A 12326-nucleotide genomic window follows, 5' to 3' on the forward strand; every position below is an offset into this window, starting at 1 on the left:
GAGCTTTGGTCTTCTCATCTGGAAAAGTAGACCCTCTTGAGAGGTACACAGCCTCTCAGGATCCAGGTTCCTAGGGCCTGGAGGGGAGGAGTTTGATACCCCAGAGAATGGAGCAGAGCAGAACACAGCCATCAGCAACCCCCTGCCTCACACTACCAGGCCCAATGACTTCCCACAGATTTTGAGGGGCTGAAGAAGCCACTGACCTTTATCACAGGTAAGCCTAGATGACAATGCCTGAAAGACATCAAGAGGTTATTTCGTAGATGGGAAAAGAGAAGCACAGAGGAAGGCCAAGCGACCAAGCCTTCCTCATCCTGCCACGAATCAGGGCAGAGGCAAGACAAAATCAGTGCTGCCCCTGGGGAGGCTAGAAGCCCAACTGGCTCTTTGGCAAGGTGGCCTCAGGCTGCTACCTTTCCAGCATGATGGTCAAAGTACCTACTCTTCAGACAACACCAGGTGCTTAACAGACTTTGGTTCCAGTCCTCACAACAACCCTGTGAGGTAGGTTCACTCTTAGTCTCTCATTCTCTGAGACCTAAGAGCCACCTAATGAGTCAGGTGGCTGCTTTCTCTGTGAGACTAGGGCAAGTCTCCCCTCTGCATCTTGCCAACGCAAGCGGCCCCTAATTCAGGAATCTACATACGCCTCAGGAAGCCAATGCCTCCCACCCGTTGTGCCACCAACCCCCCTGTCTTCTGAGCAGGTCAGGCCACACCAGCCACAGCGCTGGCCCACGGAAGTCAGGCTCTGAGATCCCTGAGACTCTATCAGGACAAGAGAAGTGGGCCAGGGGCTATGGGGCTGCCACCCACCCCCCAACCAACCGGGGGGAGGCTTCCTGGGCTAGGGGAATAAGGAAAGAAGAAACTGGCCAGGTCCTGACATGGTCAGAAGCCTCCTCCCTCAAAGAAAGGGAAATGTGGCTCAGGGCTGAAATGACTAAGGCACAGGCAGGCCTCAGGTGCCCACTGGTTTCCCATCTCAGGGGGATAGGTTGGAAAGTGCAGGGTCTTCACAACTCCCAATGCCCAAGGCCTAATCACACCACAGTGTTAGAGGCAGAGGGAGAAGGGCTTCTTCACAGATTCATAAGGCAAAGGCCAGACTGACATGAGGAATAAGGCAGGCGGGCAAGGGGATGTTGGAGCCAGTGTCCCCTCTGTTCCCCCTCACTGTGCTTCCCTGCCTTTCCAGAAGCTGGTGTAGGAAGGCATTAGATGAGGATGGGGCCCAAACCCAGCCCTGCCAGGCACCAACCCAGAAGCTGGAGGAGCAGGGTCATACTAGCTTTACACTTGCCACGTCTCCATCCTTAAACTGGCTATCTAGTCAGATGGGGGAGGCAGGGGATGGGTTCCTTCACACTCAACACAGAGCAGAGGTCAGGAGAGGGACCCGCTTTATAATACAGCCAGGGGAGCCCGAGTCCCAGCTGGGCCTGGGGGACACTCAGCCCCACCGGCTGCAGGTCCTGTCCATGCCTCCGCTGGCACCTGGCCAGGCAGTCAGTCCGAGGGGCCTTGGCATGCCTGACAGTCCTTCATGTCCTCCGAGTAGTCTTCGATCTGGATGGTCATGGTGTGGAAGTGGAACTTGCCCTGCAGGCGGGTGCTGGCTGCCTTCAGCACAGCCTGGCCATCTGCATTCTGAGCTAGGGGCAGAGAGGACACACCAGGGGAGGCACTGGACATCGACTTACTCACTCAGGCCCTGAGGAACGATCAGGAGCCTAGCTCATTCCCTAACCCACAGCAGGACATGGTACAGGCATCAGGGAGCACCCCTCCCCCCACCCAGTCCCATCCCTGCACTGGCCCACCCTCCAGTTCCCACACCTGGTACAATCCCTCCAGAGCAGGGGCCACCCTGGCTTTAAGGCTGGGAATCTTGGCCCTGCCACCTAGGCACTGTCAGAGCCTGGGCAAGCCTGACCCCCCCACACAAGCCCCAGTCTCCGTTTCTTCATCTACAAGCGTGATTGTGATGACCAAATGAACAAGAGCTATAAAGTACTCCGCATGGGGCCAAGTTCAAAACCAGCCGCATTGCTGCAGACTTGTGAGGCCCTAGGGCGCTTCAGGGATGGCCCCAGGCCTCCGGCAGCCTCTGTCCCTCACCCCGCCCTGAGGATCCTGGCCACTCACCAATGGCGATGTGGACAGACAGCACAGGCTGGGCCACGGTCAGGGCCCAAATGTGCAGGCTGTGCAAGGCTTCCACCCCTTCCACCGACAGCAGCAGGTCCCGGACAGCCGTGAAGTCCACACCCTTGGGGGTCCCTGAGGGGGGCGGGGACAGGGGCTGAAGGAGCCTGCTCCCTCCTGCCCCTGCTGGTTTCTGCTGAGCACCCTGGCCAGCAAATCTGATGTTGCCCTCACACCCCAGATGATCTCCATCATACTACCCTTCTGTATTTTCCTCCTCATGCCTGACACTGTCTGAAATGACCTTGTCAGTCCCTTCCTCATGTCCCCCTCTAAAATGGAAACTCCACGAGCATGGGATAGTCTGCTTCATTTACTGCTGTATCCTCAGTGCCTAGAACAGTACCTGGCCCAGAGCAAGTGCCCAGTGACTGTTTTCCCGAACAGAAAGGAGAAGGAAAAACGGGCATCAGGGGACCCCCGCACCCACACGGGCCATCAGCATCATCACTTTTATCTAGGGCTGTCACACTCTGGGGGAAAATGCTCTGAATCACAGCCAAACACTCCGGCTGACTCCATATCAGCACCCAACTTTGGACTGCACCCTGGCCACACATAGCACCAGGGTCCCGTGACCCTGGGGCACAAGAAAGCTGGTGACTGTGGCAACTCAGGGTGGACCATTTGCCAGTGCAGAAGAAGCCCCCCTGCCCCCAGCTGAGCCAAGTGCTCCTGAGCAGAGGCCTCAGAAAAGAAGGCAACGAGCTGTAGGGGATTGGGGAGTCTTGTCCAACACCCACCATCCTTTTATTCTGAGCCTCAGTCTGCCACCTGTGCAACGGGAGGCAGAATCCTCGTCCCTTTCTGCCCAAGGGGAGGCAGCTAGAGACTGCAGAGGTGTATGGGGGAGGGGCGGAGCAGCTGTTGGTATACACCACCTAGAAGTTAATCTGACTAGACAGGGAGGACACACCCCAGCAGGGAGGGGTACACCTTGGGGCTAGAGGGAAGGGAAGGTTCGGTCCGGGTCATATTTCCAGGAACAGTCACACCTGAGGGCTCCAGTTGATGCCAAGACTGGCCTGGGGCCCCAGGAGGTTTTCCAGCCTGTGCCAGGCTCCAGCCCATGGCTCCCTGCCAATGTGCTAGGACTCTCCTGCTCCCCCCACCCTGATCCCCACCAAACTTGTTAGTACTGGAGAGCCCAGAGCAAAAGGAGAGCCCCAAGCCCAGGTTACCTTCCATCAGCACCAGGATCACATCTCTCAGAATGGTCAAGGTTGTCCCCAAGACCAGGATGGAGAAGAGGAAGGTACAGATGGGGTCTACGTACTTGTACTCTGGCTACAGAAAAAGGGGAAGGCAGAGCAGTGGCTCAACACCCAACACCTCAGCCTCTCTCTCCCTTCCCACCCAGCGCTGCGGTGGGGAGAGGAGCTCTCTGCGGGGTAGGTACAGGCCTCACCCCGGCTCTGCCTCCCAGTTCTCTGCCTTTTATCCTGTGCCCACAGGAACAGGCAGGAGAGATCACAGCTCAGGATAAGACAGTCCCTTCCCACCCCTCCTTGCCCAAGGGACTGAAGTGTAAACAAAACTAAAAGGAATCCTAGATACCAATGGTCCACCATCTCATTTTATAGGTGGAGAAACAGGATCAGTGAGTGCAAGGGACTATCCATCATGTGGCTCGCAAGGGCTGGAGCCAGGCTTCAACCCCAACACCTGGCGCTTTCCACTACACCACTCTGCCTCTGTGCGGTGGGCAATACATCGGCAGCCCGCAGGCCTGGGGGTCTGAATCTGACTCCACAATTTCCCAGCTGTGTGACACCATCCAAGTCACTGAACCTTTCTGAGCCGCAGAAACACCACCAGCTGCTCTTCAGGATTACTGTGAAGATCAGAGGTGCTGACACTTGATAGGCACTGGGTAAAAATGTTCCTTCCTCTCCCCATACAGCGGGGAGGGAGCTAGAACTTGGGAAGGGCCATGTGTAGAGAGGATCCCCCACATGATCTATACTCTCCTGCCCACTCCCAACCCCCCCAGCCTACCTCCCTCTGTCCCCAGCTCTGACCTTGAAGTATAAAATATAGGCCGCCACCAAGATGCCTATGCTCTGCAGAAAGTCTCCAATCACGTGGATAAAGGCAGCTCGGACACTTGGGTTCTCCTGCTGCTGGCTGGGGTCGTGGCTGTGCCCGTGGCCAGACGGGTGAAGAGTCAACCCCATTCTGCAGAAGCAGAGACAAAAGCCAAGGGTTCACCGACGTAGCAGGGAGAGGCCTGCCTATGGGACAAAAAACCTAATCTTCAAACTGCCTGTTCCCTGTGCCTGATGAGGATCCCAACCACCATGGCCTTCGTTCAGAGCACCATGGGAGAATGGGCTCAGTTCCAATGCCAGCCTAAATCTGGGCACACAGATGCTAACTCTCAGGACAGGAGGGCACCATGGAGGTCATCTTGTTTCCCCCATCCTTTCACAGAAGGGGAAACAGAGGCCTAGAGAGGGAAGTGACTTGCCCAAGACCACTGAGCCAGGAGAGGAAGCCCAAACAAGACACCCATGTTCCACATACTCTGCCCCTCACTGACACCACTTTTAGGCCCATCGGCTTGAAAAAGAACTTGGATTCTGCCCTTACAGACATCTGCTCCTGTAAGAGCTAGACCCCTTCCCATTTGAGGTATGAAGGCTCCCTGTTTATTCCCGCACACATATGGTGGGGAGGTGGCCGAGCTGATGCCACCCCAGACTCCCAGCTCTCAATGGCTCCAGCCTAGGCCTAAGGCAGAACTGAGGTATTCCAGAAACTAGAGCTCAGACTAGGGAAATTCTCATCCTGTGGCCTGTGCATGGCCTCCTTCTGCTGAGAGCAGGCATGCAGACGTGCGTGTTGAAAATGGGAAGGAGGACTCACAGGGAACGGAAGCAACACTCACATGATATTCACCGCCACAGCGCAGCCCGATGTGATCAGCATGGTCCCCCCTTCGATCTCATAGTCCCCAGAGATTAGCCTCTCCACCGCCAGGAACACCAGCACTCCAGTCACGACCCAGATGGACAGTACAGAGAGCAGGGCTCCCAGGATCTCTGAGGAAGAACCCAACATCCATCTTAGCATGTGGCCCTAAGACTGAGGAGGCCTCTCCAGCCCTCCACGATCCTCCTGCCCCATCCCTGCAAAGTCAGGGTCTGGAGCCACCTGGGCTCTGCCGAAGGTATGGCTGGCATGGTCACGGCTTATCTCACCACTCATCCGTCAGAGGACGTCAGAGCTAGAAAGAACTTAAGTCACCCAGGTCAACCCTTTTTGTTTTACTTGTGAAGAAACCAACTTACTAAAATATGTACCTATTGCTCAGCTGACGAACTGAGGCTTCTGAGGAGAGACTGGGGCATCTCCCACCAAGAAGAAAATGATAGTGAGGCCCAGAGATGAACTAAAGGGGGCTTAAAGCCTTTATCTTCCAGTAGGCTTTGCTGACCTTTCCCTGCCCCGGAAATTATTCCACATGCAATTATGTGCAGAGTTAATGCCATAGTCATTTGTTCTGGAAGTCTGGCCATTTCATTTCTTAGAAAGGTGAACTCTCCTTCCCCCTGCAGGTTCCCTCTGGAGGTTCCCAGAGAACAGGGGACCAGGGCTCTCCCGTCAGACTGGGAGCTACCAAACACAGAAGCTAAAACTGACATTCTCTTCCCCACCCCAAGTCACCCTCCCGGCCTCACTCAGGGATCTACCTGCTGTAGCCACGAAAGAACCCACATCTTGACCTGCCCCCTCTTCCAACCCCATTCCCACCCCAACCAGGGTCCTCACCAGCTCGCTGCCAGCCGAAGTTCATCGTCTTGGTGGCTGGTCGGGAGGACATCCAGAGAGAAAAGAGACTGACCAGCATGCTGGCAAAGTCAGTGAGCAAGTGGGCTGCATCAGTCATGACCGCCAAGCTGTGAGCTAGGTACCCACCTGCAGGGGCAGGACCCGAGACTGAGAGGCCTTATCAGCAACCCATGGAGCCAACTTCTCAGACTGTGTGTGCAGCAGGCAAACCATGGGGTCTGGAGAAAAACCATGGATTTGGGACCTCTCCACCCATGAGCTGTGTAACCATGCACAAGTCACTAACTTCCTGTGAGCCTCAACTTCTATCTGTGAAATGGGACTGACACGATCTACTGAGAGAGGAATTATGAAAATCAAGTTCAAATAGGGCCTGTAAAGCATAGGAGGCACTCAATAAATGCTCTTTCCTTCTAGGCATCCAGGCCATCCCTTACACACTGGTTGTGCATAATCTTGGGCAGATTACTTAATCCTAACTGCCTCCGTTTCATCAACTATAAAATAAGAACACCACCCATAACAGTATTAGTGTGTCATGAGAACTGGACGAGATAACCTGCATGTAAAAGACTCAGCATAGTGAATGTTCAATAAATGGGGCTATTCGTAGGTTCTTTTTAATTAAGTAGGCCCCAGACCCAATGTGGGGCTTGAACTCACGGCCCTGAGAGCAAGCCATGCATTCTCTGGGCTGAGCCAGACAAATGCCCCAGGCTATTAATATTACTGGGAACATCCTGGAGAAAAAACTTTTTTAGATCATGAGACTATCCATGCACCCAATTTCGTTTAATTAGCACAAAAGTTCTTACCAACGACTTCCCCAATCATGAACACCAAGCAGATGGCAGAGGCCACATAAAGCTGTCGCCGGGCCTGCTCCTTCTTGGGGTCGAAGTGATTGCCAGGACCCTTCTGGGCATGACAGTAATGATTACTCTCAGTGACTAGATCAATGGTCTGCAAGTCCAAGCCAGATGGGGGCAGAGGGATCCAGCCAGTCCCCTCCTGCCATAGAGATCCCGTGTAAGACCTGGCCAGAGAGGATGGGAGAGGCAGGACTCAGCTCTGAGTTGGGGGCAAGGAGGCCGGACTCTAGTCCCATCTCTCTTTGGTGTCTTGGCAAACGTTCCCACGCGTCCAATTCAGGGAATACCTAACGGCACTCCAAGCTGAGGAGTGACCAAAAACTCATGTTTGGAGTGGGGTGCTGGGGAAATGACCAGTCCAGGGGTCTTGAGGTCTTGGCCCAGGGTGTTCCTTCCTCCCCCACCCCACCCGGGTCAAAGACGGAGAAGGAAAAGACCAAGGGGCAGGGCCAGTACAGCCAAGCACGCAGAAGGAACAGAGCTCAAGCTCAAGGAGAGCAGACGCCCCTCTCGCGCACTTGGGGACACAAGGCCTCCCAGGGCGGAGCTGCCCCGGGGGCAAAGTGTCGGGCCAAGGGCGGGGCTCCACTGCCCACTAGTGGGCAGGGGTCAGGATCTGTGCTCAGCCGCTGGGGGCGGGGGAGCTCCCCCCCACTCCCCGCGTCCAGGTTCGATTCCCTCTTTTCCCTCTCCTTCCCCGTCCTGGTGGCAAAACCGTCCACTGTAAACCGCAAACCAGGAGATGCGTCCGGAGCCACCGAAATCCCCGCCGCTCCGCAGACTCTCGCCTTACCGGGCTCCCAGCCTGGCGTCCACCAGATGCTGCTTCTCCTTGGGCTCCATGGGGCCCCACACGCCCCGCGCTGGGTCCGGGAAGGCGCGCGGCCGCCGTGCCCAGAGCGCCCTGGAAGTTGCGCGCTGGACGCTGCGCAGCGCGCGCCCACCTGCCCGGTGGGCCCCGCGCGCCGTTCCCCGCGCCCCTGCGCCCGCGCCTCCCGCCCGCCTGCTGCTCTGCGCGGCAACTCCCGCCCGGGCCACGCTGGGGGCCGTCCCGCTGCCGCTCCGGCCGCTCCGGCCGCTCCAGCCTGTCCGCTCCCACAGCTGCGCCCCGCGCCCGCCCGCTTTATCCTGCCCCGGCCACCCCGTGTGAAGCCGCTCGCTGCGCGTCGTGTGCAAAAGCCCGCCGGGAAGGGGGAGGGGAGGCCGGCTGCACCGGGTTTCCCGGCGCTGCCCCCGAGCACCTAGTCTTCAGCGCCCCTGGGGCCCAGGAGCCCACTCCGCGTGACCTAGGACTAGGCGACGGCTGCGCGCCCTGTCCCCTGCGCCCGGCTGGCCGCAGCCCGCCGAGGCGCTCTCGGATCTCGGTTTGTGGAAATCCGCTTTCGGTCCCCTGAGAGCAGGAATGTGGCTCCTGAGGTTAGATGTGTTGTCCCCTCGGGCTGAAGGCTCCCGGGGTTGGCTGCGTCCTTCTGCTCAGACTAGGGCGGGGAGAGGGGGGTCTCCTGGGGGCGTGGTATGCGTACCCCTCGGGCTGGGGTAGGAGCCCTCCTTAGGACAGGCTGTGACCCACGGGATGCTCGCGCTCCGATTACTATCTGGAGTAGCTTTATCTCCACCCCTACATAGAGCAGTGTGGCCTTCAGCAGCAGTACCCATCTGCAGAGAACCGACACCACCACCACCCTCCTTCCCTCCCCCGCCCTGCAGCTGCTCACAGAAGCCCCTGGAAGGTGCTGTACGCGGTGTTCCACCGGAGAAGCCGGCCCGACTGGGTCGGCTTGGTGCCCTACCCACTTTAAGCTTTGTCTTCTCTCTGGGGCTCGGCGCGGGTGTCGGGACCTTATGGCCTAGCCTTATGGATGGACTCTGATAGGGACCTATTATATAGAAAACTCTTTGAACTGCTGACTTCTCAGCCCAGTCACTTCATCATCCCCAGTACGCTTGTAGCTTGTACCATGTAGCCTTATGGATGGACTCTGATAGGGACCTATTATATAGAAAACTCTTTGAACTGCTGACTTCTCAGCCCAGTCACTTCATCATCCCCAGTACGCAAGTAGCTTGTACCATGGCTCGGCTACGTCCATTCACGGAGACAAGTGTTTAAGTTGCAAGCTACTTGCCCACACCATTGGGGATAAAGAGGTTCCTTCAGTCTTACCTGGACAAGAGTCACTTTATTTGGAGACCAGGTGCGCCGAGTGAGGGTGGCAGCACCATGCCTACCCAGACTGGGTACCCACTGAGTGCCTTTCCACCTTCTGTGGTCAATGAGTGTGAGAAAGGTCTACCTTAAGCTTTGTGGTTTTCCTGGTATAATCTAAGAACCAGAAGATCCAGCATTACCTGGAAAAGGTGTTAAAATGCAGGTTCCCAAAAGGCTGCATCAAACCAACTCAATCAGAATCTTACAACTTGGGGCACCTGGGTGGCTCAGTGGGTGAAGTGTCTGCCTTCCGCTGGGGTCATGATCCCAGGGTCCTGGGATCCAGCCTCAGAATGAGCCAGGAATCACATGGGGCTCCTGCTCAGTGGGCGGGGCGTGGGGGTGGGGAGTGCTGTGCTGCTTCCCCCCACTTATCCACTCTCTCAAATGAATAAATGAAATCTTAAAAAAAAAAAAAGAATCTTATGACTTATTTGATGGCAAATGTTTACGGTTTAAAAAGCATATTTGGTGGGCGCCTGGGTGGCTCAGTGGGTTAAGCCACTGCCTTCGGCTCAGGTCATGATCCCAGGGTCCTGGGATAGAGTCCCGCATCGGGATCTCTGCTCAGCGGGGGAGCCTGCTTCTTCCTCTCTCTCTGCCTGCCTCTCTGCCTACTTGTGATCTCTCTCTGTCAAATAAATAAATAAATTCTTAATTAAAAAAAATAATAAAAAAATAAAAAGCATATTTGGGGGGGCGCCTGGGTGGCTCAGTGGGTTAAAGACTCTGCCTTTGGCTCAGGTCATGCTCCCAGGGTCCAGGGATCAAGCCCTGCATCGGGTTCTCTGCTCAGCGGGGAGCCTGCTTCCCCCGCCCCCTCTGCCTGCCTCTCTGCCTACTTGCCATCTCTCTGTCAAATAAATAAATAAAATCTTAAAAAAAAAAAAACATTTTTTTTGTGTCCCTCGTTCCCTTCAATTCAGAGCACATTGTAAGTCTTAATAGATGCAGATTTATAAGTTGGATTCAGATGTATGTATTCATTTTGTAAAAACCTTTTATGTCAATTTTCCTTTAAATTAATACTTTCCAAGATGTACTTTAATTGATTTGCAAGAGTATGACCAGTCAAGACTTTGATACAGTGAAAAAGTGCTAGGTCCCCTTACTTTAAGCCAGGAGGCCCAAGGGAATGACCTAGCAATTCCTAGACCTCAACCTAAGGAATTTTATTTTAAAAATAGAGATTCCAGGGGCAGCTGGGTGGCTCAGTCTGCTAAGTGTCTGACTTTTGATTTTTGGCTGAGGTCATGATCTTAAGCTTGTGGGATTGAGCCCTGTGCCAGGCTCCACACTCAGCAAGGTCTGCTTGAGATTCTCTCTCCCCCCTCCCCCTGCCTATCCCCCCCTCCAGCACCTGTGCTTGCTCTCTCCCCTCTCTCTCAAATAAATAAATCTTTAATTTAAAAAAAGTACCTTTACCTAAAGTATTGAAAGGTAAAATGATTTGATATCTGGGATTTGCACCCCAATAATCTCAGTGCTGGGAATGGGTAATGATAGAGATGAAACAAATGTGTCAAAAACTGTTGAAACTGACTGATGGGTACATTATACTATTCCCTTTACCTTTCCATATGCTCGAAATTTTCCCAAATTAAAGGTTTAGGGAAAAATAAACTTTTTCTGGGGCACCTGGGTGGCTCAGTGGGTTAAGCCTCCGCCTTCAGCTCAGGTCATGATCTCAGGGTCCTGAGATCGAGCCCCGCATCGGGCTCTCTGCTCAGCTGGGAGCCTGCTTCCCTATCTCTCTCTGCTTGCCTCTCTGCCTACTTGGGATCTCTCTCTCTCTCTCCAAATACATAAATAAAATCTTTTAAAAAATAAAAAATAAACATTAAAAAAATTAACTTTTTCTGGTGATTCGAATGCCCCAGGCTATGGAACCATATTGAAGATTCACTGGTATAACCCCTTTGAAGCTTTCCTTTCTTACAGCAATGATCTTTTTTTTTTTTTTTTAATTTATTTGACAGAAATCACAAGTAGGCAGAGAGGCAGGCAGAGAGGAAGTTTGTTTGTTTGTTTGTTTTAAAGATCTTATTTATTTATTTATTTGACAGAGAGATCACAAGTAGGGAGGCAGGTGGGGGGTGGGGGTAGGAGGAAGCAGGCTTCCGCTGAGCAGAAAGCCTGATGCAGGACTCTATCCCAGGACCTTGGGATCATGACCTGAGCCGAAGGCAGAGGCTTTAACCCACTGAGTCACCCAGGGCCCCCTTAAAGGAAGTTTTTGATCAAGAGCCTTTCATACTACCCTTAAGTGTTCTGGTTTTCGAGAATAAGCAGAGCCCTTTGTGTGGCCGAGTAGAGACCTTCCCATTTGCAGTCAAGAGATACCTCCCTGGAACTAAAACTTGGTCTACTAGCTTTGACTGCCTTCTCTGTTCTTTCCGATAAGAGATCAGTCCAGAAGATAGTGGACTGATACGCCTTTTCTCACGTCATCAGCAACCTGGAGGCAGAATGTGGACATGTTGTAATACTGATTCTTGTGCTTTCAAAATGATGGAGACCTCTCTCTTTCTGTCCGGAAATTCCATCGGTCATGGCCTATCGGAAGATATTTCAGGATTATAAAGAAAAGCAAGTGTGTGATTACCAAAAAAAGGCATGACAGTGGCTACCTCCAAGGAGGGGGCCACCTGGGGCTTCCAGGGGCTGGCAGTGTTCTCTTCCTTGCCTTACACAGTCCCAACTCAGAATAGCATTATGCAGCAGTTTCTTAAATCTATAGCCCGTTTTGTTTACTTGTGTGTAATATATAACACAATTTGTGTAGGGGCTGCTTTTAGGCAAACGGGGACCCCCCCTCAAAATATCCATAGGCCTGAAGTAACCAATGGACTACTTATAACACGGCACAAGTACCAAAAAGGGGGAAGGTTCCATACCTCACCACACTGCCTCATCTTCCTCCTTTATAAACAGCGGCGAACCCTGCCTCCTTGCAGACAGCCTGGCCTCTGCTGTCCTGCCCTCTGCTCCCTTCCAGGTATATTCAGTAAACTTCTATCTCCTTTATTCTGCCTCAGGTGACTTTTCTTTTTTTAAAGTAGGCTCCATGACCAGTGTAGAACTTGAACTCGGCTCCATGACCAGTGTGGGACTTGAACTCATGACCGTGAGATCAAGAGTCACATGCTCAGGGTGCCTGTGTGATTTAGTAGGTTAAGAGTCTGCCTTCAGGGGCGCCTGGGTAGCTCAGTGGGTTAAAGCCTCTGCCTTCGGCTCAG

The 12326-nt window shown here is 53.9% G+C and overlaps 1 protein-coding gene across 1 annotated transcript; it reads right to left on the bottom strand.

The window, feature by feature from the left end:
- Positions 1 to 458: 458 nt before the first annotated feature.
- On the bottom strand, positions 459 to 7770 carry SLC30A2 (solute carrier family 30 member 2). Its single transcript, XM_044237492.1, has 8 exons — positions 7672 to 7770; positions 6822 to 7042; positions 5986 to 6132; positions 5102 to 5255; positions 4233 to 4389; positions 3393 to 3498; positions 2152 to 2286; positions 459 to 1658 (listed from the first exon to the last, which is right to left on the bottom strand). The coding sequence occupies exons 1-8, from the start codon at positions 7719 to 7721 to the stop codon at positions 1513 to 1515; spliced, it is 1116 nt and encodes a 371-aa protein (XP_044093427.1). The 5' UTR covers positions 7722 to 7770; the 3' UTR covers positions 459 to 1512.
- Positions 7771 to 12326: the final 4556 nt, after the last annotated feature.

This window comes from Neovison vison, chromosome 2 (assembly GCF_020171115.1).
Source record: "Neovison vison isolate M4711 chromosome 2, ASM_NN_V1, whole genome shotgun sequence".
Classification (NCBI taxonomy): domain Eukaryota; kingdom Metazoa; phylum Chordata; class Mammalia; order Carnivora; family Mustelidae; genus Neogale; species Neogale vison.